This window comes from Cnephaeus nilssonii, assembly GCF_951640355.1.
Source record: "Cnephaeus nilssonii genome assembly, chromosome: 16".
Lineage (NCBI taxonomy): Eukaryota > Metazoa > Chordata > Mammalia > Chiroptera > Vespertilionidae > Cnephaeus > Cnephaeus nilssonii.
This window is the reverse complement of record NC_137087.1, coordinates 55,829,465-55,854,959: the sequence shown is the minus strand read 5'-3', so window position 1 is coordinate 55,854,959 and position 25,495 is coordinate 55,829,465. Positions and strand designations below refer to the sequence as shown.

At 41.7% G+C, this 25,495-nt stretch overlaps 1 protein-coding gene across 2 annotated transcripts in view; it reads left to right on the top strand.

Moving 5' to 3' along the window:
* Positions 1-13,483: 13,483 nt before the first annotated feature.
* The window catches only part of RAB11FIP2 (RAB11 family interacting protein 2), a 36,942-nt gene continuing 24,930 nt past the window's right edge, over positions 13,484-25,495 (top strand). The window contains exons 1-4 of one of the 2 annotated variants that reach the window (XM_079792974.1): positions 13,484-13,623; positions 14,219-14,523; positions 19,839-20,281; positions 21,203-21,671. In XM_079792974.1, coding sequence (XP_079649100.1) covers positions 14,387-14,523; positions 19,839-20,281; positions 21,203-21,671 — 1,049 coding nt within the window. In that variant the 5' untranslated portion in view covers positions 13,484-13,623; positions 14,219-14,386. The other variant, XM_079792973.1, reaches the window with a different exon arrangement.

Below are 25,495 nucleotides of genomic sequence, written 5' to 3'. Positions count from 1 at the left end.
ATCTTATGTATGCAAACAACAGATATATGTAGATGTGTACAGACATGTGGGGAACACATAGACAGGAAACTGAAGAATGCACAACCAATGCTTCTCCTCCCACCCCTCTGAGGGTCATGTAGGAGTGGAAAGGTGGCTCCTGTGCGTGGAGAATGCACAAGAATAGAAACAAATAAAGTGGCACCACATTCTAAATAGAACAAAAAATTTCAATAATTGGGAGGCTCAACTCCTGAGCCACCACGGCCGGGCAAAAATACCCCAACTAAATATTTTTAAAACCAACTCCCGAAATTTCTGTCCTTCCTTGCAAACTTTTTGCTGAGTCACCTAATTTTCTGGCACATGATAAATGTAAAGGAGAGATTCAAAATTAAAAGGAAAGTTGTAATATCTATCTATCTATCTATATCTATCTATCTATCTATCTATCTATCTATCTATCTATCTATCTATCTGCCTACCTATCCAACAATTTTCTATCCCTGCTATTTATACTCTACCTTTCCTACATAGTTGATACTGCCCTTCACACCAGTCTTAAAATGTATACTTTCCCCCCTCAGAAAGTCTCTTTTTAAAAAGCCATAAAATATCATGAATGGATTGGAGGAAGAACAAGAATGCAATAACAACAATAACAAGATTAATAGAAGACCTGTGTCAAAGTATAGCTTCCAGAATTTGGCTTCACCTGGAAACCCTTTCTTGCCTCTATTCAGCTTCCGTATATAAAAGGTTCAGTAGCTCTGTTTTCTTAGCAAAATGATAACAAGCTGTAAAGGGTTTGCCATATCATTCTGATTTATTTTGTTCCAGTGAAGGACTTTTGAATGTGACCTCATGTCACTTTTATTGATACAAGTGTTTGCCACCATTGGTGCAATCTAGCGTGATACCAGCTTGTGAGCAACATTTCTATTTTTTAGAAAGTTAATTCACCTTCTTTTCACATAAAAAAAAAAAAGGCAACAAAAGAGCTGAAAATTTAAACCAAAAATTAAAAGCATATGGCTTTGGTTGTTTGCATTTAATTAGGTAAATATGTATATAAATTATGCTTAGACCTGAAGGTACTCGTTGCCCATTTTTACTTTATGAATAACTCAAGTCACTGGAGTGCCTTGTAAAAATGTACCTATGCTACAGCCATTCCATAAACTCTATGAAATAAACACATCTTTCTGGCTCTGGGAAGCTCAGAAAATCTGGGTCTTCGCTCCTATAAATGTATCATATTGCATTTACTGGCTAATAAAGTCTCCAAGAACAAGATTGCCCTTCTTTTCACAACTTGATCCTTTACAAATTGACAAATGTAATGCTTTAACCTACTTGAACTGAACTCTGGGTCCCCGAGGGAAGATGCTAACCAGGTGAAAGTGTTTGTTCTCTGTTAGCTGGGCCTGGGCTGGCGGAGGTGGTGTCAGGAGCAGGCAGCCCAGGCCTGAGGGGTACAGCTCGTCTCCCCTGTAGGTCTGTGCTGCCCCAGTTCATGGGGTTGGTAAACCAAGGTCAAAACAAGAAGACAGAAGGAAAGAGCGGGCCCTGAGAAGGCAAAATACAAGGACCCGGTACCAGAAGCTTGAGTCACAAGACAAGGGCAAGGATTGTTATCTCGCTGGAGGCCAACTCCCCGAAAACCAAACAGAGATAAAAGCTGAGGGGTAGGTGACATTCTTCAGAATCCAGGTAGGTATTCCTTCCTTCTGAGTCATCAAATGCTTCTGAAAAAACTAGAGAAAGATTTTTCTGCAGAGCTTCTGTATTCAAAAAGTCCCAGGCATCTCACCTGAAAAGGGGTTGTGACATTCAGGTGACCTGCAGGGTGTTGCAATGAAAAGCTCTTACTCAAAGCTCAGCTAGAACAAGTAACTTTGGATTATATATACGTATATCTAAATATTTTAATATATTTTTATTGATTTCAGAGAGGAAGGGAGAGGGAGAGAAAGAGAGAGAAACATCAATGATGAGAATCATTGATCAGCTGCCTCCTGCACGCCCCCTATTGGGGATCGAGCCTGCAACCTGGGCATGTGCCCTTGACTGGAATAGAACCCAGGACCCTTCAGTCCGCAGGCCGATGCTCTATCCACTGAGCCAAACCAGGTAGGGCTGGTTTATATTTTTAAGGATAAAGTTTGGAAAGAGACGTTCCCAAGGAGGTAATAGACAAGGAAGAAATGATAATAACACCTGTAGGCAGCCACTTGAACATGTCCTTGCATAAAAGTGGAAATTTCCTTATCACACAATGAAATGTTTTGTCTATACAACTCAAAGCATTCTGAACTCCAAACAGTAAAACAACGAGTTTGTAGCAGTTGTAGAGGGTCAGTGTAGGAGAGGAAAGACCAAAGAAGAGAGAAGAAATAAGAGGGAGCGAGAGGGAAAGCTGAAGTCATTTCGTCTCAGCAGTGGGGGAGGGGGGAGGAGGGTAGCCTGCTTCACCTGTCAGAAAAAGAGCCGTCCCTGCTACAACGTTAAGGTTGAAAATCATCCTCATGTACGACTAGACACTTTCTGAATTCCCTGGATATCTGACATTGAGTCCATTCACTTAATAAAATGGATAACTAAAGCTGTTTGCTAAGTAAGTCAAAGAAGTGCTTCAATTTCAACAACCCAGGCAAAGGGAATGCATTCATTACCTAGGAGATTGCAAATGAAAGCGTTTACATCTAAAATAATCACCTAGTTCTCCCTTTCATTCTGCTAGTTGATTTCCACTGGGAAAAGAACAAATGGTTTCTCGGGGTCTCAAATGCATCCCACCCCCATTTGTGCTGAAGTTTTAACTGGGCAGATGTACCCACCCATTCCTCAAGACCACCTTGAACTACCTCCCTGCTTCTCAAAGGAAAAGCAGTCTGTGGTCCCCATCAAATGCTGACAATAGAATCTGTTTCTCTAAGCTTCCAAATAAACCACTAAAAGCAAAAGCGCTCAACGACCACTGGCCACTTCCAGTTTGTTTCCTCCATGTTCCAACGATTCAACAGCTGTGGGAAGCGAGTACTTTTCCTCAAAATGGCTGTAGCGCTGGCTGTCCCTACATGAAGGTGGGGCCTTCAAGAAATAACATTACATAAGGTCCCCTATTGCCAACATGTGGATCCAGGTGAAAAATCAAGTTACATAATAGATATTTGTGGCAACCTTAAAGAATAAAAGGTCAACGTGAAATCTGTGGAGGTGAGCAGGGGCAGGTAACAAGTATTGAAAGGCCATCTTTTCAAAGAATGTTCTAAGAAAAACAAGTGCTGCCCCATCCCCTGCCCCACCCTGCCCCGTCCTTTTCCACCCCACTCTCTGTGATAAAAGAGATGGGGGTTTTTGTTTGTTTGATTTTAGTATATAGGGGGAACACCTCCACCACCCCCCAAGTTGTTGTCCTAGTCCCACAGGGCAGGGGCCTGGAACAAACACCTCTAGACTCTCGATTCCAATAATTACAGGCTGTTGTTGTTCCTTGTGATTAAGCCCCTACCAGTGGTTGGCAAACTTATTAGTCATCAGAGCGGCAAACCGTGGCTCGTGAGCCGCATGTGGCTCACAAGCCGCAGTTTGCCGACCACTGGTAGGAGAACAAAATTCACCCTATGTTTTGCAGCTGAAATGCCGGTTGGTCTTTGTTTTACAAATGTTTCTGTAATTTTGTAGTTTTATCTTTAGTTCTGATACAGTGGAGACGCAATTATATATATACTAGAGGCCCAGCGCACCATTGAAATCATGCAAGGAGGCGCCCCGTAGGCCGCCACGGGAGTCAGACCTGACTGGCGCCGGGGGCAGCCAGGACCCACACCTGACTTCTGCCCCAGGCCCCCCCCGGCCCTCCTGCCTGTGTCCCCTCTGGGCTGCCGGAGCCACTGCGCTGGCTTGGGCAGGCCCCCCTGTCTCTGTCTCAGTCTCTGCTCTGGGCCTCACCTGCATGTGCAACCTCCTCCTATCCGGTCATGACCCGTTATGGCGTCCCGGCCTAGTTTGCATATTACCTCTTTATATATATATATATATGTATAGATTTTTAAGGTTTTGAATATCAGAGAAAAGCTTTCCAGTGAAAAATCTGTTTGCAGGGGTGATATGCTTGCTGGAACATTTTGGGAAATGTTTGCTCATTTTCACAACAAATAATTGGCAGAGTTGTGTCTTTGTAAGACACAGTTGTGTCTTAAGTAGTAACTAAAACTCTGTAGTGGAGATATCTGAGGAATGGCAAAAATTTAAACTCAGTTCAATGTAGTATGGGGGTCCTACTAAGTGCTGGAAGATACTAAAGAAATGCAAGAAGTAGGTTTGGCTTAGTTCAATGTTATCTAAGTGAAAAGACATACATAAAGAACTGTGCAAGAAGCATGTAATTAAATACCAAAATGTGTCAAGCCAAGGACATGGTCTTGTTTTAATCACTAAAGGAAAAAATAGACTGAAACTCAGCTAAGAAAAATGGCTAAGCTCTACCTTCCTTGGAAATAGTGTGGTACAGCGGAAAATAGCAAGATTCCAAAGTCAGACAGCACCACTCCAGCTAAACAGTGAGGTGGCCAATATCTTAGCCAGGTGGTCCTTACACAGAGCTAGGTTTGAATCTTGACTCCTCCGACGATTAGATTTGTGACCTTGGACAAGTTTTTAACCTCTTTGAGCTTCCAATTTCAAATGAGGATAATAATATAGTGTGCTTTATTTATTTCAGCATCTCAATGAAGTGGGATGTAAACATAAATCGCTTTAGTTTTGTCCAATTGTGGACAAACAGTGCTTGTAACACTGTTTTGGGACAGTCTACCTTTCTCATTTGAGAACGGGACCCTTAAGATAAACAATATTGAGACCAGTGCTGTCCCGGTGTTAGACAACACGGAGATCATGCCAAAGAACTTGGCTGTTTGATCTAGAAAACAATTGTTCTGAAAGATAAGACTCAATAGCTTACTGATCAAGACCAGCAACTTACTCAACAAAATTCACATCAAGACCCTGGCCTTGCGTTTGCAGGTACCAGTATGTAAAGCTGTTATGTCACCAACTGCTCCAAGTGTCACCCAAATGACCCCCACTCTTGCCTTGCATCACCCCCTCAACGTCAGCAACCCAGGCCCTACTACCGTTTCCCAACTGAGACTGTCAAGGTGGTGTTCTCCCTTATCGCATGCAGTAGGTCTAAGAAACTTGTCTTGGCTGGACCAAAAGGTTCTTCTGGTGGGTTTTTGAAGACACTAATAGTTGACATATCCCGTTAGAATAGCTTCAGCATGTTTCCTAATATTCTGGTCACCCTGGAATTAAAACACAAACCTCCCTGGACTGGCTTATAGTTCAGTTCAGTTCACATCTTCTTCAGAGCCCCACCCAGCCTCACTTCACCCCAGACATGAGGCTCAAGGGACTTGGGATTGGGAGGTAGATTGGCCTTCTCTTTACATGGAGGTGAGGCAGGGGTGGGAGGGAACGTGTGGTGGGAGCTGACCCCAATCCCTTTAAGACCTAACACTCTTGTTACTAGTCAGGGGTGTGGAGAGGTTCTTTCTCACTTTGTTGCTCTGGCAGGTTTCACATGTCCCTATGTCCACTGATATGGTGTCTCCAGTGTGGAGGGTGCTCATGGCTTTCTCTTAGCATAGTCGGCATCATGCCGGCCCTCCACTGATGTCCAACTCAAAGAGGATAACCCTCTCCATCAGTTCCTGCCTCCAAAAGCTTTCTTGGTGCAGAGTTGCCCTGTTCTGCACCCTCTTAAAAACTTTATGCTCCTTCATACGGAGCCACAGGTACCACTGAGAAACATGAGAATAGAGCAGAATATGGTAGTGAGGATGAAACATACTTTTAAAATATGTGGCCTGCCCATCGGTGTGGCTCGGTGGTTGAGCATTAACCTATGAGCCAGGAGGTATGGTTCGATTCCAGGTCAGGGCATATGCCCAGGTTGCCAGCTCGATCACCAGTGTGGGGCGTGCAGGAGGCAGCCAGTCAATGATTCTCTCCCATCATTGATGTTTCTATCTCTCTTTCCTCCCTTCCTCTCTGAAATCAAATATATATAGAAGCCTGGCCAGTGTAGCTCAGTGGTTGAGCATAGACCCATGAACCAGGAGATCAGGATTCAATTCCAGCTGAGGGCACATGCCCAGGTTGCAGGCTCGATCTCCAGTAGGGGGTGAGCAGGAGGCAGCCGAACAATAATTATCTCTCATTATTGATGTTTCTCTCTCTCCCTCTCTCTAAAATCAATAAAACTATATTTAAAAAATAAATAAAATATGTGGCCCATAGACTAATAATCTCCTTTCTTCCCTATTATATGCAATGCATTGTGTTGGTGATGCTACCTTTGCAAATAAAAATGAAATAGTAAATATTGGATACATTTACCATTTTGAAGTACATAAGAAAAGGTTTACAAACATTTGTACTCTGAAACCAAAAACTAACCTACTTTGATTTCATCAAACTACAAACTCATGCAAATTTAATATCGAGAATTTTAAAATTCTTGTCCAGACCGGTAAGGAAGAAAAATTTGATGCCAGAGTGACACTCCGTCTTGACATTTTGTTGTTGCTTCTTAATAAATAATCTTTAAGTTGGTGTCTTACAAATAGATGCTTCATTGCTGATCTGGCTAGGCTCTGCCCAAGGTGTGAAATTAGTTCTATGCCAAGGCAAAGATGGGATAGTTCTCTCAATAACATTTTCCAGACATGTTTGGAGACTATTGCTCTTTGGAGGATATCCAAAAGAGCAGAGTGAGAAATATTTATAGCATATGAGTGTAATAAAAAATGTAATTATGAATAAATAATACATTAAACTGGTAGGACATCGTTTACATTAGATCATAGGAATGAATATCAAAAAATACAGGCAATATTTTTGAAAAAACAACCAGCAGTGAAAAATTTAGTTATAATATAAACCAGACACTCCAAAATAATTTGTGGTTTACTTAATTCTTACCGTTCATCCTATGTTCTTTTGAATAAGCTGGAGGAAGGCACCCGAGTAACTACCTCAGCTGTTTCTGATTTTCATTCTGAATTTTCAGTGCAATGAAAACTCGAGTCCATATAACCAAAAGAGATGGCATGTCATTTTTAGAAATTTAGATCCCCCCAAATGTAAATACCCATTAAAAAGAAGTGCATTACAATAAATAAGTGTATCTCCAAATTGTCTCATTATTTCTGGGCAAACAAGAATTGCATATAAATTCTGAATAAAGGACTATCACATTGCATCTTATGTGTTCTGCAATATGCACTCACAGAAAATCATTACAGTAACAAAACCAGCTGCATGTAATAGAAAGCAAATGATTTACAATGTTACTATGAGAAACTACTTTATTTCATATTATCATAAAAAGAGCAGAACTGAATATTTGCATGACAAACAGAAGAATCCAGGAAATTCCAAATGCAACTCAGTGTTGTGTTGTTGTGTTTTTTTTAAATAGGTATTAATGCTGGAAGGTGATTTAAAAGTCTTCTCCTCTAGAGAATATTAGCAATTATAATTTGCAGTCATTATTAGTCTAACCACTGAAAGAAAAACATCCACAGACATGAATAGGATGTAGAAAGAAATACTTGGAGTAATATGTGCTTCTATCACACCACAGAGCTTACATTTAGTGAATTCTGAACCCTTTATTTCATTTCAGCTGAGAAGTAGAGTGCATTTTGTTGCTAAAGGAAGCTTGACCCTGAAATTTGAGCCACGGCATGATTGGTCCCTGGCCCTTGATGCGTGCATGCAAGACAAATCTTCGCAGTCCTGACAGAACAGATCGTGTTGGTCTATCCAGTGGTTTCTTAGTCATTTGCACACCTTTCGGGGGAAGGTGAAATTCTCAGAGGTTTCTCTGGTGCCTCTCTGATGACAGGAGGTTCAGGGAGTTGCCTCAGACCTCTGCCTAGAGTCCCCTGACCTGCTAGTCTGCTACTTCTGTTGCTGCTCCAAACCAGCATGGCGCATGGCCCTGGGGAGCTGTGGGACCTCGCTCACTTTTAAGGTCCCTCCTGGGAAACAAGATACAAGTGATAACTGCTTTTGGAGGCCCAAATCAAGCTGGAGGCGCTATGAACAATTTGCCCAATTCTCATGGGAAGGGAGAGGAAAGGTCTTGAAGACAGTCAAAAATATCCAACAAGCTTGATCTTCACCAATCTTCCTTTTCTTTACCTTTTCCATGGCCAGTGAAATCTTTGTCAAGTCCAGCTCTTTATCAATTGCGTTCCTTCCAAAATTTTTTATTCTTTGCATTAAATTTGGCATTTATTTCCTTTCTCCCTACTGTCTATCTTGAAATGGAAAAGCTGAGAATGGACCCCAGGCAGTAAGTCTGGTTCTCCTAGCTGCTGCCTGAAACCAGGAGGAAGGCCATAGGGTACTGGGCATTACTAGCAATAAGAAACATGGACGTGCCCTAGCTGGTCTGGCTCAGTGGATAGAGCACTGGCCTGCAGACTGAAGGGTCCCGGGTTTGATTCCGGTCAAGGGCACATGCCCGGGTTGTCGGCTCGATCACCGGTAGGAAGTGTGCAGGAGGCAACTGATCAACAATTTTCTCTCATCATTGATGTTTCTATCTCTCTCTCCCTCTCCCTTCCTCTCTGAAATTAATAATAATAATAAAAAAGAAACAGAAGTTATCATCAACACATTGTCAACTATAAACCACACAGCTTGGTAAGGTGTGTTTTCCCATTCCACAATAAACTTAAAGATCATCTCCCTTTTTTTGCCTTTTAAATTAAATTTATTGTGGTGACATTGGTTAATTTCATTCTATAAGTTTCAAGTGTACAATTCTATAACATCTGTATATCCCACTGTGTGTTCCCCACCCAAAGTCTAGTCTCTTTCCATCACCAAATATTTGACCTCCTTTACCCTTTTCAACCTCCTCCTGCCTCCCCCCCTCCAAAAAATCATCTCTTGCTTAATATAGTATATTGTCTGTTCTGCAATAGTCAATCAGTTTCAACCCATTGAGTGCTTATCTGTTTAGCTATCAAGTTCCTATTTATCCTCACCTGTTCATTATCTTATCAAGTTTAGTTGGACTTGACATTGTTTGACTGGTGGTAAACTAGAATTTTCTTGCTTTTAAATCCACTTAGCTCACAATGGTTTTAAGCAACCATTGAGACTAGAGGAAAAAGTGTGAATGCTAAAAGGTATACATTTAATAGATACAAGCTTAAAAACCATGATAAAATTTCACATTTGTAAAACTTACACAATTCTTTTTCATCTATTGTGCTATACTCCACAGCAAATGTCTCATAAACATCATTGGTAGCTTGAGGTGGGAGCCTTGGTACTCTGAATGGAAGCTGAACGTTTTCCACGAGAGACAGGCTACACGCTACAGAGAATCCAGTGATGTCAAAGGTGGCATTTCTTTGCAATATATCCATTGAAATAATGTCACTCCTTCGGTGTGTAGTTTATGGGTGCTGAGCCCCACAGTTCAGGTGGTTGTTTCTGTGAGGATACCATGAGTTGCAAAGTAGACCGACTGTCTTTTACTGGTCTCCGTGCTTTCACTAAAGAGTGAAACAATATGACAGATGTGCATACATTTAGGTAGTATAAAAAAGTATACAGAAAGGTAGTATAAAAAAGCACTAAAGCAGTGTAAGGCCCTGGGGTTGTGTCAAGGATGCTCTGATCATGCTTAAAGCCAACTGAAGTACAAGAGTTGTTCAAAGGATAGAAGGATTTGGCTTCCAGGTTTCCTACCTCCTCCCGATGGGAGCAATACAGAAGGAGGAGAGTCCATCTCACAGCCTTCCTTCATTCTTTGTGATGGGGACAGGAAAAATACAATGGCAATGTTTGTGTTGGCTGCAGCTTAATCTCTTTCCAAGTACATGAAATGATGATATTAAAGAAATTAGCAGGGGGTGAGCAATCAGCAAATGTTAGCTGTTATTTAATGATGTTTAAAATAGAGATAACATGCTTAAAATTAGAGTGGGACCTGGGAGTTAGAAAACACTGATTAGTCACCAAATGTTTGATTCCAGATCTTATGTAGCTGCTATGATTTTCACTAAGAGCCAATGATCTATTGGACTCAACTAACCTGCTTTTACTCTCTTAATACAAATAATAATAATGAAAACAACCCACTTTCTTATAGGAAATCACTTCACTTTTACAATACAATCCTGAATTCTATTTAGCTCTTTTGTTGTTGATTTGCTTCCCTAGGGCCAAAATATACTATTTTCTTTTTCTGGCTTGCAAACATTAATTCATAACTCCTGAGCTTGCCAGAGAGTAAAACTAAACAGTTTGGCTCTGGCCAGGTTTTAGGAAAACTGAGAAGAAATGTAGGTGTTACAGGAAGAGACATCGTTCCAGTCGGTCAGCCCTTGCCTTTAGAGTATTCCCTAAATTGTGTTGCAGTATGTTATTGTGTTGCTGTGAACGCCCGCTGCCAACTTCCACCCTAGAGATGGCTACATTTCAGAGATGAGTGAAACGATACTTGTAAACAGGCTTATAATCATTAATCAAGCTTACCAAACAATGTGAGCTCTTTAGAGGCACGCATCCTCTATTATAACTAATTGCCGATTGTTTATTTAATTACGACCTTTAATCGAGACATGAAGACTTGTAAAATGCAATTGATAAAAATTCCCCACTTCACTAAATTTGTTTTCATGATGCCTATTGTGTTTTTGTAGGTTTCAAGTATCCAGTGACTTCTCTCTGGGGATCCTGGCTGAAGTTCCACCATTTGACTATGCCAATGCACGCTCTAAAAATTAAAAATTCCTAAAGAAGGTTTTTCATTAAAATTGACAACTGCCCACTCTGGGGTCCAGATGCTATATTCATGTTATGATGATTTTGTTCTGTTTGCCATACATGACCTTTTCAGATACTGGCTCTTGAGGATGGAAAATTCTGCCTCTCTTTGTACATTTTTATGGTAAACTTTTATTAGAATGGCCTACAACCAGGTCTTTCCATTCTTGATGGTGTCTCTAGCTCAGGGTTATTCAAGTTGGGTTTCCTGAAGATCTTGGTAGTAATTAATCCATTGTCCCTTTTTGAAGTGCCTACTTCATGCAGAACTCACACCAGCCACTGTGTGTAAACAGCACTAAAAATTCCAATAAACAAAAGGAAATTTAATAAATACCAGTGGGTCCCTGAAAGAATATGCTGGAATCCTGGTGGTCTTTGAGGCCTGTGTTGTTTATGCAAATGTGACCCCTTCTTCTCCCCCGAAGGTTTTTAAACTATCTGGTTGCTTTTCTGTCACACATAGTACACTGGACCCTCACATACCTTCATTCAAAAAATATTTAATGAAAAGACCTTTGGCTTTTAGAGTTTTAAGTACTGCAGCTAGTAATCTGTAGACATGATGATGCTAAAAAAAAAAAACAACCATGGAGAACATAAATGTCTTCCTTAAGTGAAAAACTTTTAAACGGTGCCTGAAAAGAATAAGCACAATACCGGATACTTTTATGGCCATTTTAAGTTGGAAAGTTGTATGCACATCTATCATATTGTTTTACTCTCAAAATTAGTCAAAGAAAGAAAAAGCATTGCCATTCAACAAACCGAGTGCCTATTGCTAGCTAGCTCTGTGAAGTGATGATCCCGGGTACACGAGGCAACCCAAAGGACTTAGACTTTCCCTGGGAAAATAAGACATGAACGGAAACAAAAACGATAAAGGTAGTATAAAAAAGTCTCTCATAATTGAGAAATGGGGGGGGGGGGGGAGGCAAAGGGAGATTTAGAATTATGTGCCATACTATGCTAGGAAACATACATTATCTCAGAATACTTCTCCCAACTCTGCACTAGCTATTTTGTCCACCTAAATTCCTTGCCTCAGGAAGCTGAGTGGCCACCACGAGCTAGATCCTGACTTTCTGGCAGAGCTAAAACCTCAAGCAAGGCTCCTGACTCATCAGCCATTACCCATAGATCAGGCTGGGGTGGGAAAAGCACGGTGTTAACATATCCCCATTTTCTTCTCTTAACAAAGTCCGTTTCATTCCAGCAGCGAGGATGGGGGGCGAGGAGCGTGTGTGTGTGTGTGTGTGTGTGTGTGTGTGTGTGTGTGTGGTGGGGCATCAGGCCTTGCCTCAGGAGCGGCCAGGGCATTGTCTGTGCTTTGGTGAAGGAGGCTGTTGGCTTTTCTTCGTTGATGGTATGTGACCAGAATGGTCTCTGGGCTTGACTTCAGAAACCGGAGAGTCTACCAGACTGCGAGTGTCCACGGGGTCCCTTTGACATTGAGTCCACAGAGTCGCAATGGAGTCTTAGACATGAGTTTTCTCATTACCCTCAAAGAAACTGAGGCTCCGCCTGGATGGAACTGGAGAGCATTATGCTAAGTGAAATAAGCCAGTCAGTGAAAGAAAAATACCACATGACCTCACTCATTTTCGGATAATAGAGCATTATAACCTGATGAACAAAAAGATAGATACAGAGGCAGTAAAGCATCAAACAGACTGTCAAATTACAGGGGGAAGGTTGGGGAGGGGTGAGGCAGATAAGAGATCAACTGAAGGACTTGTATGCATGCATATAAGCATAATCAATGGACGCAAGACACTGGGGGGTGAGGGCATGTATGGGAGTTGAGTGTGTGTGTGTGGGGGGGCAATGGGAAGATATGTACACATGTAATACCTTAATAAAAAAAAAAGAAAGAAACTGAGGCTCGGGGAGGGAAAATGACTGACCCAAGGTGACACAGACGGATGGTGGCAGGAAACCGGCCTGATGACTCCAGCCCAATGCCTCCCGTTATCTTTATTCCTCCCTGTGTTAGTTTTGGGATCTATCTGCTTCCCTCTCTCACTTCCCTAGGGTGTGTGTGGGGTCATTCTAGGCAATTAACAGCCTTTTCTTCCTCCCTCCCTCCCTCCCTCCCTCCCTCCCTTCCTTCTTTTTTTTTTCAAAAGAAGAAGAGGGGATAAGGGGTTGAGAAAACTGTGTTTTCAGCCAGTGAAGGGGATTGATTCATCCCATCCCTGTTTATGGAAGGCCGGCTCTGGGCCAGGCACAAGGTATCCGGGATACAGCAAAGACGGCTTCCAAAGACTGAAACGGGGTCTCTAGATCTGGCCGGGCTCTCAGGAGCGGACCCGCCGGCCGGGGGAGGCCCCCGTGTCCCCGGAGCCCAGCGCGGGGTCCGGCGGCGGGGAGGACCCAGCCCAGGAGCATCCAGCCAGCGGAGGGAGCGGGCTTCGCGCGCCCTCGGTCGCCACGGCAACCAGGGAGGCGCTGACCCCCGACCCCGCCCGGCCCCGCCCCGTCGCGTTCCCGAGAGCAACGTGGAGGAGGGCAACCCGGAAGTGCCGCCGCCGCCGCCGCCACCGCCCGTCCGGTGCCAGGAGCCGCCGGCCCGGCCAGGCCGAGCCCGGTGCCCACCGCCCCGCAGCCCCGCGGCCCGCCGGCGCCGGGGCGGCCGCATCCCGGCCCCAGGCCCCACTCCACCCGCCGGCGACCCGCCCCGCCCCGCCCCCGCCCCCGCCCGGGAGGAGGAGCCGAGCGCGGGGAGGAGGAGGAGGGAGAGGCTTGCGAGAGGGAGCGAGGCCGCGCGGGCCGCGGGCGGTTCGTATTACCGGGGTCGGAGGAGGAGCCCGGCGGGCCCGGGGGCCAGCCCGGGGCGGGCGGGAGGCGCGGAGGGAGCGAGGGCCGCCTGGCCCCGAGGAGGCGGGCGGGGGCCGGGGGCTGCGGATCGGGGCGGGCGAGCTCTCGAGTGCGGGGCGGGGGCGCCCTCCCACCTCCGCAGCCCTCCGCCCGCGCCCCGGTGGCCAGGCCTCACCTGCCCGCAGGCCCGGGAGCCGCCCGCCGCCGCCGCCGCCGCCGAGGGCTCGTCCCTGGGGCCGGCGGGGCTGGTCGGCGAGGCCCGGTGATGGTGGGCCCCTGCGCCTCTGAGGACAGGGGACCCCCAGAGCGGCCGCGTCCCCGCCCCCGCCCGCGCCCCCGGGCTGCCCCGGGGAGGGAGGCCCTTTGACCTCAGCCCCCGGGAAGTTGGGCCGCGGGGCGCCGGCCCGTCCCCGTTAAGTGCCCCGAGGATGCGGTGACGGGGACCCGCTCTCCCTCCGGGAGGGGCGCTGCCGGCGCTGGGGGGACGGGGTGCTGAGACCCGGGCGGAATGATGCTGTCCGAGCAAGCCCAAAAGTGGTTTCCGACCCACGTGCAGGTCACAGTGCTCCAAGCCAAAGACCTGAAGCCGAAAGGCAAAAGTGGCACCAATGACACGTACACGATCATTCAGCTGGGCAAGGAAAAGTACTCCACCTCCGTGGCCGAGAAAACCCTGGAGCCGGTGTGGAAGGAAGAGGCCTCCTTCGAGCTGCCCGGCCTGCTCATGCAGGGGAACCCCGAGAAGTACATCCTTTTCCTCATAGTGATGCACAGGTCCCTGGTGGGGCTGGATAAGTTCTTAGGGCAGGTGGCAATCAACCTCAATGACATCTTTGAGGACAAACAAAGAAGGAAAACCGAGTAAGTTACGTCGTTTATTTTGAATTGGGGGGAGCTTCACTCTGTATGTGTATGGATTTTTCTGTTCTTGGAAATTACTGGTAATATCTGGGGCGTTGGTTTTTGGACTAAAATATGACCCAGTTTTAAGCACCGCAGCTGCATGACTGGGAAGTAAAAATAGCCCTTGTGAAGAAACGTTTTTTTAAATGGAGTCTTCAGGTGGTCCCTTCCTCTCATTTGTTTCGAAGTATTCATCTTAAATAGTTGGATATTTTGCACTGGACTGTAAGTAGATGAACATTGTTTCTTAGAAGAAGACTGGATCACAGTGTTGACCAGCTAAAACCGCACGTGTGCAAGTTGTTGTCTTTAAACACTACACATTTCCAGGCAATGGAATAGCAGAAAAGTAAATCTGCCAATATAGTGTCATATATCTGAGGCTGCTGAAAGATAAATGATCAAATTTAGCACTCAGTATGTCATTTCAACATTATAACCACAGTGGCCTTTATTTGAACGCAACCACTTTTTCAGGTTAAGTACATCTTGATGGTGCCTAAAGCTGTTCAGAGAGAAAAAGTTTTAAAAGTATGTACAAACATCCTCAACTTGAACGCACTAACATTTTCCTTTGAAATTCCAATATACTGGAGCTGCTGTATTACTTCAGAATTAGTTCTGCAAAACCAGTGTTGTTCAGATCATATTCAACGTCAGATTGGAGACAATGATTAAATTCTTGTGATGAAATGATGTAATGACACCTCCAATGAAAATGTGGCTTTTGATATATGACTTTCGAGCTTAGGCTAAATATATTCTAATTTTAAAAACCATAATATGAGTTAACACTAGGATGTTATGTCGTACATTGAAAAGTATTATGTTTTCAGAGCTAGGTATTTCACCCCTTCCTCAAACATAACTTTTCTGTTCTGAGAGAGCATTATAATTGATGGAATTAATAAGAGTTCGGTATAGGTTGAATTTATGAGAGGAATTGAAATTTCCAAAATAGCTTTGCTGTTGATTTCAGTGATAACTAAAATTTATTTATGCTTTTAGAAACTTTTTCATAATGATAACTTTCTTGACACTTAGGTTAATTTCTTATTTTAAAGCGACCACCCCTTGTATTTTTGCTATGCCTTTCTTTCTGCACGCTTTTCTTGATTGGAATTTTTATTTTTATTTTAAAAAGTGTTCCATCAGATCTTGACCTAAGACTTAATGCACAGGGTGAAAGGGTGGAGAGATAAGAAATACTAGGCATGTAAGACAAACAAAGGTAAATATTTAGACTGGTTAAGGATATGGAAACATTGTGAGAGAAAGGGTATTGAAAAGTATAAGGTTGAGTATATATCAATGATTTTAATAAAACTGTTTGATACCTACAAAGTGGCATTTAGTTTCCTCCGAGGGCTTTCTCCAATTTAAATTGAAAATGGATAATTATCAAATAATTTGTTTCAAATGACCAATTTTGGATGACACTGTATAATATTCAAAGTGTTTTGAGTGTAAACTTGGAAGTATATTGTAACTTCAGGCCTCATACTGCATTGACAGTATTTCTGCTATGATGAAGGATCTATTACAGGCCTCCCTCAAATGTAAATTTTCCAAGTGAAAGTAGGCCCCACTGTGAACCCAGACGTTCTGAGGGTGAAATAAGCTTTTAAAGTTTCTCCTTGTTTTACTCCTTAGTTTTGGCAACATCACAATTATAAACCATTTCGCCGTAAATAGTCATATTGTAGCCTCCCTGTAGAAAGTCTCTGTTGGCTGCTATATAAAATTGGTTAGAACTTTTTTGGGGGAAATGCTTTAAAATGCTATCAACAGGGCTTGCGATGTTATTGCATTCGAAGTGATTTTCATGTTATTAAATCCCTAACATTTTCTTTCTTTGTGGATAAATAGGGACTACATATTAGATGAGGTATCTTTATTGGTAATATTTCTTGATTTTTAATATATTTAATAGTTTCCTTTTGCAGCCCAGCTGTGCATGTGGCACAGTCAGAGACAGACTTGAGTCACTGGTGTATTGCAAGAAAGATATTTAATATTCTGCACATTGCTGAGCCTTGTCAGCGTATTCCCAAGTGCTTTTTAGAAAACTGGTATGAATGATGAAGGTTACCAGCTGAGTTAGACGTCCCATGAAACTGCTGGGTGTGACACTTTTTACTCTTGACACTGAAGACAAGTATTTACAGCTTGTCTTCCAGTTGTGTCATGATGGGCAAAGAAGTGTGATAGCTAAAACGATTATTTTACTTCTTTTTATACCTTGAAGTTAAATACCTTTTTTTTTTTTTAAAGGAGGGTTGGGGGAAGGGGCCAGTGCCTTACACTTTGAGCGGAGCATGGACAAAGAACTGTTCCTCCCCCTTTCATGGGTGTCTGGGTTGGTTCTGGCACGAGATTTAAGGAAATAATACACTGTTTAATAATAGAATGGTAAAATTGTTCATGCTGTTATGTAATATCTATTGATTTTTTTTTTTTTTTACAACAGAAGTGGGTGATGTTGATCTTTTTTTTTTAATGCTCATGAAAAGTAATAACAATCAGAGTCCCCAGAGTTAGGTATGACTCAAACACATGCCGATTTTAGGACTTTGGTGTGTGTCTCTGCAGTGCACCTGCGTCCTGGCCTCTGGCACCCTTACTGCCAATCTTGTCCCATTTCTGACCACACAGCACCAATTGCTTGGGAATAGTTCCCACATGTGTGGTGGTTTTTGAACATGGACCTGTGCCCACTAAAAATTGAACAGAGGCCATATACAGTTTAAATCCAGCACTCAAGAGGTGAAAAAAAAAAAAAATCAGCCATTAATCCACTAAGCCCCAAATGCTATGTCTTCATCTTATCTGTTTGAAGCCTGGGAAAACAAGTTTTATCTCTAGGGCGATTTTTGAAGGTCTCATTAAGACTTCCCTTTCAAAACAAAGCACCTAAAGTTATTTATCATGCCTCTATTTTAAATTAGTATATTTAAAGTTCTTTGCAGTATTCTGGGGAGGAAGCTGGGAAAGACTATACTAGTATTTACAGATTGTATTCAAGCACTGACTTGCTTTATTCTTTAAAGCTCATCTAAGTCTTTAGTGTTCCCCACAAAAAAGCAAAACAATGCAAAACACACACACATGCACACACAGTGTTTTATAGCTTGGTTGCTTTAAAACACAGTTCTAGAAATAAGTCAGTGGACATTTATTTAGTGCAAGGTGAGCTGAGCTGCCTTCATGGAGCTTACACTCTGGTGTAGAATGCATTGCCTTCTTTGGCTGCCAATCTCTTGACTAGAGTGCCTGTAACATATGACCAGCTGTGTGTTTAATCTTATTAGCATATATGGTTCATCAAATATGGAAGAACTTCTGTTTTCATGCAGATGTTATTCATCAGCTTTGGATATTTCCTTTATTGACTTTAATTTGACATTGGAAGTTACTTATATTCTCTGTGCCTCATTTTCCTCATCTCTGAAATAAGGATGTTAAAGTAGAAGATTTATTTGTGTTATTTGTAAAATTCTATGAATTTTGATTACCCCCTTTCATTTATTGGGTTATTGTTTTACTTTTTTCTCAATTTGCTTTGACTTGTTATACATGTGGAAATCCTACATTCTTGGTTTCTTTTTGCTTTGTTTTTGTTATATTTCTAACAAAGTGTATTTACCTGTTTTCTGTAAAGTCTGAGATGTTACTGAGTATTTCTGCAGTATCATTCATCAGAAGTGTTTCTCCCCCGTTGAAAATGATTCTATTTTCCAAATTCTAAGTTAGTAACTGGGTATACAACCTTGTCTCATTTCCAGACTTTTCGAGTGCCCAAGTTTGTGTTCAAGGTTCTGTATTCCACAGAGTTTATTGCTGTCAGATCTAGCCTCTGCATCTTCAGATTTTGCCATTTGCCTCAGATAAAGGATTTTCTCAGTTTAGGGTATCAGGTTGATGCTTTCTATTATGAGATACTCTTTTATTTTAAAAAAGTTGCTTGTTTGGGTGCAGCTAGATCTTAATTGCCTGAATTGCTTCAAGTTAATTAAGAAAAGATTTCTCTTGCATGCTACTTGCTAGAGGGTAGCTGGTATGGCGGTTCTGTGCCAGTTTTCTCTCTGCCTGGAAAGACCAGTCTTCCCCGTGCTGTACAGGAAATATACCTTCTTCTGGCACATCCTGCTAGCAACAATGAGAGAAAGCACTAATGTAAAATTAGACCAGAGCTCCTTTGTACCTAAGAAAATTTGTTACACTTGATTAGAGCTGTGTTTAAATAATAACCCGTCTGCAGGAATGGATATTATGCTTCATTGTTAAGTAATGTGAAAACATTGTAGAGACTGTCTTGTAGACTGGATTTTGCAGTGTTTTGGCTGTTTGCCCTGTAGAATGATCACTGTGACACTGACAACTGGAGACTTTCTCATGGATAAAAATACTGTGGACAAAAGCAAAATAAACTCTGTTTTTTATACATAATTTAACAGTGGGCAATGTCACACAGCGAGTTGACTAGCAGCATAAGATTTGGCTCCAATTAAAATAATTTTTATTCAGTATTGTCACAGTAGCAATAGTAAATGAAACAAAGATTCAAACAGGAAGTATTTAGGCTTTGTTTTTTTCTTTGGAAACTCTTTATAAGATTTATTACTATTTGTCACTTCCTGCCTTTTATTCATTTTGCATTTTTTATTCAGGAAAAGGCTTTGACCTGTTATGTATTAATCTAAATTACATCATATGCAATTTTCATGATTAAAAAGCCACATGTAGTGGGCTCCAATATTAACAAAATTACTTTAATAGTTTTTATGGAAGAAATTGGGGGATGGAACTAAATGTTTATTCCTTTATTAAAAATGTGGCCATTTATCATTTTTAAGTGCCTCAAAAATGGTTTGTATCAATGAATTCTTCCAAAGTCTGTACTTGAGTGTCTTTTAATTTTAAAAAATGTTTTTAGGCCTTTAGCAACACTTACCCCAGATGGAAACGTAACAGCTCTCATTGGTAAGACTCTTTTATGTGAATGATTTTCAAATCATGAAAGAAAAGTTTATCTGAAATCCTTCTCAAACTTACTGAAAACCTACTTCTTCAGTATCCATCACATCCCAGAGACAGTGGTAAGTTTTCAGTAATTGAACAAAGAGTAAAACCAGTAGTACTCTGTCGGACAAAATCTCCTCCCTTGCGTAGCTTCGTGTGCACTAGCTTCACCCGAGAAGATATTTGTATGTAGCCACGCTTGATGTCCTCGCTTATTACATGTTACAATCCAGTTTTTCCTTCTCTTTAAGGTGGTTTAGATTAGAATCCAAACAAGGAAAAAGAGCCAAAAACAGGGGTGAGATAAAGGTCAATATTCAATTCATGAGGAACAATATGACAGCAAGTATGTTTGACTTATCAATGAAGGACAAAACAAGATCTCCTTTTGCAAAATTAAAAGATAAGATGAAAGGTAGAAAAAACGATGGGACATTTTCCGATACGTCTTCTGCCATCATTCCAAGTTCTCACGTGACGGATGCCAATTCTGAATTTTCAAGCGGTGAAATACAGATGAAATCTAAGCCGAAAAAGCCTTTCCTTCTGGGGCCTCAGCGACTCTCTTCAGCGCACTCCATGTCTGATTTAACGGGGGCCCACGTGTCTGCGGAGAAACTGAAGCCGGGCACCATGGGGCAAACGCATCTCCTCGGACGCCAGATAGACGCCTTCGGAGCCGTTCCAGAAAGTGGTGAGTGACACGTTCTTGTCAAGTGTATCCTCAGGGGCCTGACGTATCCTTTTTCGTTTTTTAAAGTTTAACTTCTAAAATTAAAAAATTAGAATTACAGGTTCTTGGTAGTATTTTTTAAATTTAGTGATCAACTATTTATTGAATACCTACTGTCCTCAAAATTGGTAAGTTTATTAAGGACAGAGCCTGTCTGCATTCAGTATTAGATGATGATAAAAAAAAATGAGTCCCAGTCACTTATCATGGCCTGGCTTCATTTTTTTAAAATAGTTTTTTATTGATGGAATGATTTTAGAGAGAGAGAGGAAGCGGGGGGAGAGAGAGAGAGAGAAACAGAGAAACATTGATTTGTTGTTCGGCTTGTTTATGCATTCATTGGCTGATTCTTGTATGTGCCCTGACGGGGGATCAAACCCGAAACCTTGGTGTGTAGGGACAACCCTCTAGTCAACTGAGCTACGGGCCAGGGCTTGGCTTAATTTTTTTCTGTTGCTCCTCCTGTCTGGAAAACCTGAAGCATAAGTGAATATTCCATTTAATCAGAATGTTTCTAGGAAAAAACCTATGTTCATAAGTAAGAAAGTAAATTTAATACTAATGATGAAAAAAAAGTCTTTGAGAATTTATAGCACTATCCTGACAAGCAGAACCTCTAAGCTTTGACATTATAGTTTGTTTTTTTTCTTTCTGAGCTGAGTAAATTCCCGATTGTCTAGCAATATACTAATTATTATTAGCCTACGTACTCCAGATTGCTTTACCATAGCATTTTCGGGTTGTTTTCTTTGGTTATTTTAAAGGTTAAAGCTTTAAATAGCTAATTGCGCTCATTCTAAAAGCAGCAGTGTGCACACAGAATGTGTCATAGTGTGATGTAATGTGTCACTGATTATGTACTGACTACAAAATTATTTGCAGGAAGTCTCAAATCTCCACACAGAAGAACATTAAGCTTTGATACTTCTAAAATGAACCAGCCTGACCGCAGTGTGGAGGAAGGCGCACCATCTTCCGGAAGACAAAACGACCCATTTACCAATGTGACGGCTTCATTACCCCAAAAATTTGCAACACTGCCAAGGAAGAAAAATCCATTTGAAGAAAGCAGTGAATCCTGGGATAGCAGCGTGACTTTATTTTCAAAATCAATTGAAGTAAGAAAAGAAAATAAGAGAGAGAAAAGGGAGAAAGTTAGCCTGTTTGAAAGAGTGACCGGAAAGAAAGATAGCAGAAGGTCTGATAAACTCAACAATGGGGCAGCCGAGAGCCCCAGTGACTTGAAATCACCTAATGCGTTTAGTGAAAATCGTCAGGACTATTTTGATTATGAGTCAACTAATCCGTTTACAACAAAATTCAGGGCTTCAAATATAATGCCATCTTCAAGGTAAGCTTACCATGGGGTAAGTTGTGCTATTTGAGAAATATTGTACTTGAAAGTATCAAATACCCCTTTTAAAAATACTTGAATATTCTAAAGTCAAATGTTTATCTTATTTTTCTAATTAATTACGGAGTCAGACAATGTTGCAAACATCTTTGGATTTGACCTTTTGATCTTAGAAGGATGAAAGATTCTTATTCCTTACCCTAGTTTATTTCTACTTAGGGACCAATAGCAGCCCACTTATTATTTATTCTGTAATAAATACTGGCTTAGGTATTAATGGTTTTCATAGTAGGTGTTAACTGTCGTCATCACATGGCTGTGTGGAAGTAGTTTTATTTGTGAATGTTTATTGGGATTCAGGGACCCTTGTTGGGCACTATAAATACATAAAAAATAGCTATATAGTCATTTATAGTCATAGAAATAATCACTATCATAAAGATTAGATTTGGAAAATATGAGTTCTTAGTTGTGTAATGGTACTTTTCCCATTTCTTAGTACAAGTTGGAACTATACACCTTTAAGATTATGGATTTTGCAGAAGTGAAAGATGGAATAGCCAATTAAGGAACCTCAAACAAAGAATAAGATGAATCTATTGTGATCTTAAGTGGTTATCATAGAAATGCATGGTAGAATGTTTGCCGTGTAACATGGTAGTTTTTCCCCGAGGCACTAATGTATACAGACCTGAGTGGGAATCCTGGCTTAGTAGCTCTATGACCTCTGTAAACCTCAGCATCCCTACCTTTGAAACAAAGAAAATAATTCCTACTTGGTAGGATTGAGTGATGATAAATGATAAATAAAGTATAAGGTACAAAGCCAGGCCCCAAATAGGGAACCCATAAGTGGTGGCTGCTGTTATGTTGTATATACTGTTGTGTCATATTTTATTTAAACAGTGCTTAATTTTGTCCCACTATAAATATAAACTGCAGCATTGACAGTTAACCCCTTAGGCTGTGCTCTCCCACCTCTCCATAATCTAACGATTCATTGAAACATGCATTTAAACCTCTCAGAGGGAAGTGTGTATTTCTTTTCTTTTCTTTCATTAATGGGTATTAGCTGTGGCTTTAGAAAGTCTTGGTCAGTTTTCTTTATAGACTATAGAAAAAAGAAATTCATTCTTATGGCATTAATATTTTAATAAGGAGTCCATAGTTTTGATATGCTATTCTCAAATATTTTATTTTGAGATTTTACATAGTGTACTTTACATATTGCATTAAGACCTAAATTATTGGGGTAAATAGAAATCCACTTGCATTTTTTCCCTTCCTTTACTGAACTTTTTTTTGAAGAAGATTGTTAAAAACAACTGTCTAAGATAACTTAGAGATTGGGTAATTTATATTATTTTAGAGTCAAAGAAAATGGGAAATGGTAGGAAAATAATGTTTTTAAATTATGGCAGCCTGTGGAAAATAGGTATCCTCAAAGCTTTACTTGCCCTTCACTTGGACTATTACGTGGACTGCCATTGGTTTTAAAAGTGAGTGTGGCATTTTGCCAGATTTAGGCTTTGTTTTTGGGTTACTTCAGTATTAATGCATTTTCTGTAAAAATTAGAATTGTTTCATGTTATATGTATAAAACGATTGTAATCATATAAAAAACAATAGATTTTAAAACCTTAAGACTTTCTCTTTTTTATATTCTCTTACCTTCATATTTTGTGAGGACAGAAACATTTGTAGGTTCTTGGGAAGTTACTCTTTTTGTGTCAAGAATCACCTTTGTGGTAAATTTAAAACATTTACAATAGAGTAGCTCTAATTAATACGATTGAATATAAACAGATCGAGGGAGAGCATGCCATTCACATTTGGGGGAAGCAGCTTTCCCTCGTGTGGAATTTGGGAGGATACGGTGGAGGTAGTTTTGTCTTTACAAAACAGCGCCTGCCTGTTTATCGTCCAGTATCATCCCTCAGTTAGAGGGGACATTTTAGATTTCTCACATTAGCATCTAAAACAAGTGCCTTTTGAAGCTATAGACTCACATCACTAGGACGCATGCTGTGCATTTTTCTCTCAGAAGCTAAATAGATCTCTTTGCAGAGTTTCCTGGACTCCTGTGACTGAAGTTGTGGGAATGGGGACAGAGTTAGGGTAAGATCTATGGCCGTGGCGCTGGGTTTGTTCTCTGGGTCAGCTGGCTCACCTGTGATTGCAGGTGCACGAGAACTGTGCTGTTACCCTCTGAGTGAGTAATGCGTACGATTACAATAGGAGAAGTTTCTTTACGCCAGGAATTTCTAAAGTACCGAGAAACACTTTCTCAGAAGTTCGCGTTTTCATTTCTTAGTGTCAGTAAAATCCACCTGAAGAAATCACCTTGTAAATCACAGAAATCCTGTATTTTGCTTCTATTTCTGGAATAGATCGCATGGTCTTGCATAGAACTGGTAAGGAAATGAGTTAGGGTTTTTGTGGGGTTATTTCAACAGAGAACAGGGCCCTTTGAACCACTTTTCCCTGAGGTGACTCAGTCTCCATCCTCTTCAGCCCCTCTTGGAGGCCCCTCCTCCTGGAGGGAGGTAGTGAACCTGCGATGCAGAATTTCCCTACACGTCTGACTTTCCCTGGCATCACGTTCCCTACCAGACCAGTCCCTCTGTCCCCTCCCACCACCATGAACAACTTGAGGGCAGCGCCTGCATTTCATTCATCTTTCTGCCCTTAACCTCCAGCATGACGCTTGGTAGGTAGTAGGTGTTAGAAAAACACTTTTGAATAACTGAACACAGTAGAACAGACCGATTTCCTAAAAGGCTACTTCCATTCCCGTAGTCTCCTGCTTGCTGCTCAGTGTGGGCCTTGCCGCTCAGTGTGGGCTGTGAAGATCTTTCTGATAGGCTGAAAATGGACCCATAAAGGCAAATGTGTGCATTTTTATGCACAGCAAAACATCATTAAAAATCTAAGTGAGTTTCTAAGGACTATTAAAATTTAATATTCATACCCTAAGTAGCACATTTCTGGAGTTTATTAGGAACTCTGGATTAGTTAGGATAGGTTACCACCTGTAATAAACAACCGCAGATGTCAATGGCTAATCACAGTAGACGTTTATACTGAATGGCCAGATTATTATCTCTGAACGCATAATAATCTGGCCACTCAGTGTATATCCTATATAATAAAAAGCTAATATGCAAATTGTCCCCTTGACCAGGAGTTCGACCAGCAGGCAGGCTGGCCAACCACCCATGTCCCCTCCCCCTGGCCAGACTGGCTGGACCCCACCCATGCACGAATTCATGCACCCGGCCTCTAAAATATATATATATATATATATATACTAAGTGGCCAGATTATGTATTCAGAGATCATAATCTGGCCACTCAGTGTATTGTTCGTTGTCGTCACAACCTAATTCACTAAGCTGGGGATGGGAAGTGGATGCTCTGCTCCATACAGTAATTCAGGAGCCAGGCTCCTCCTTGTGATGCCCTCCTTTCATACATGACCTCCAGGTCATGCAGCAGGGAGAGAGAGTGGAGGATCACATGTGGGGCATCCTTATGTGCCAGGCCTGGCAGTGGTGTGCATTGTTCCCATATGTCCCATTGGCCAGAGCTCAGTCCTGGCCCAACCTCAGTACAGCCAGTTAAGAAATCCGGTTTAGCTATGCCTCTGAGGAAGCTGAATTGGGGGTGGGGAGTTCACAGTACTGTTTGCTGCAGATGCCAGTTCTAAGAAGTCTGCATGCTAACACTTGGCATGCTGCAAAACTCCTACTATGTGCACAGGTACATGAAAGTACAGTTGGAATTATCCGCTTATTTACTGACTGAGTTGTTTGTGTTTTA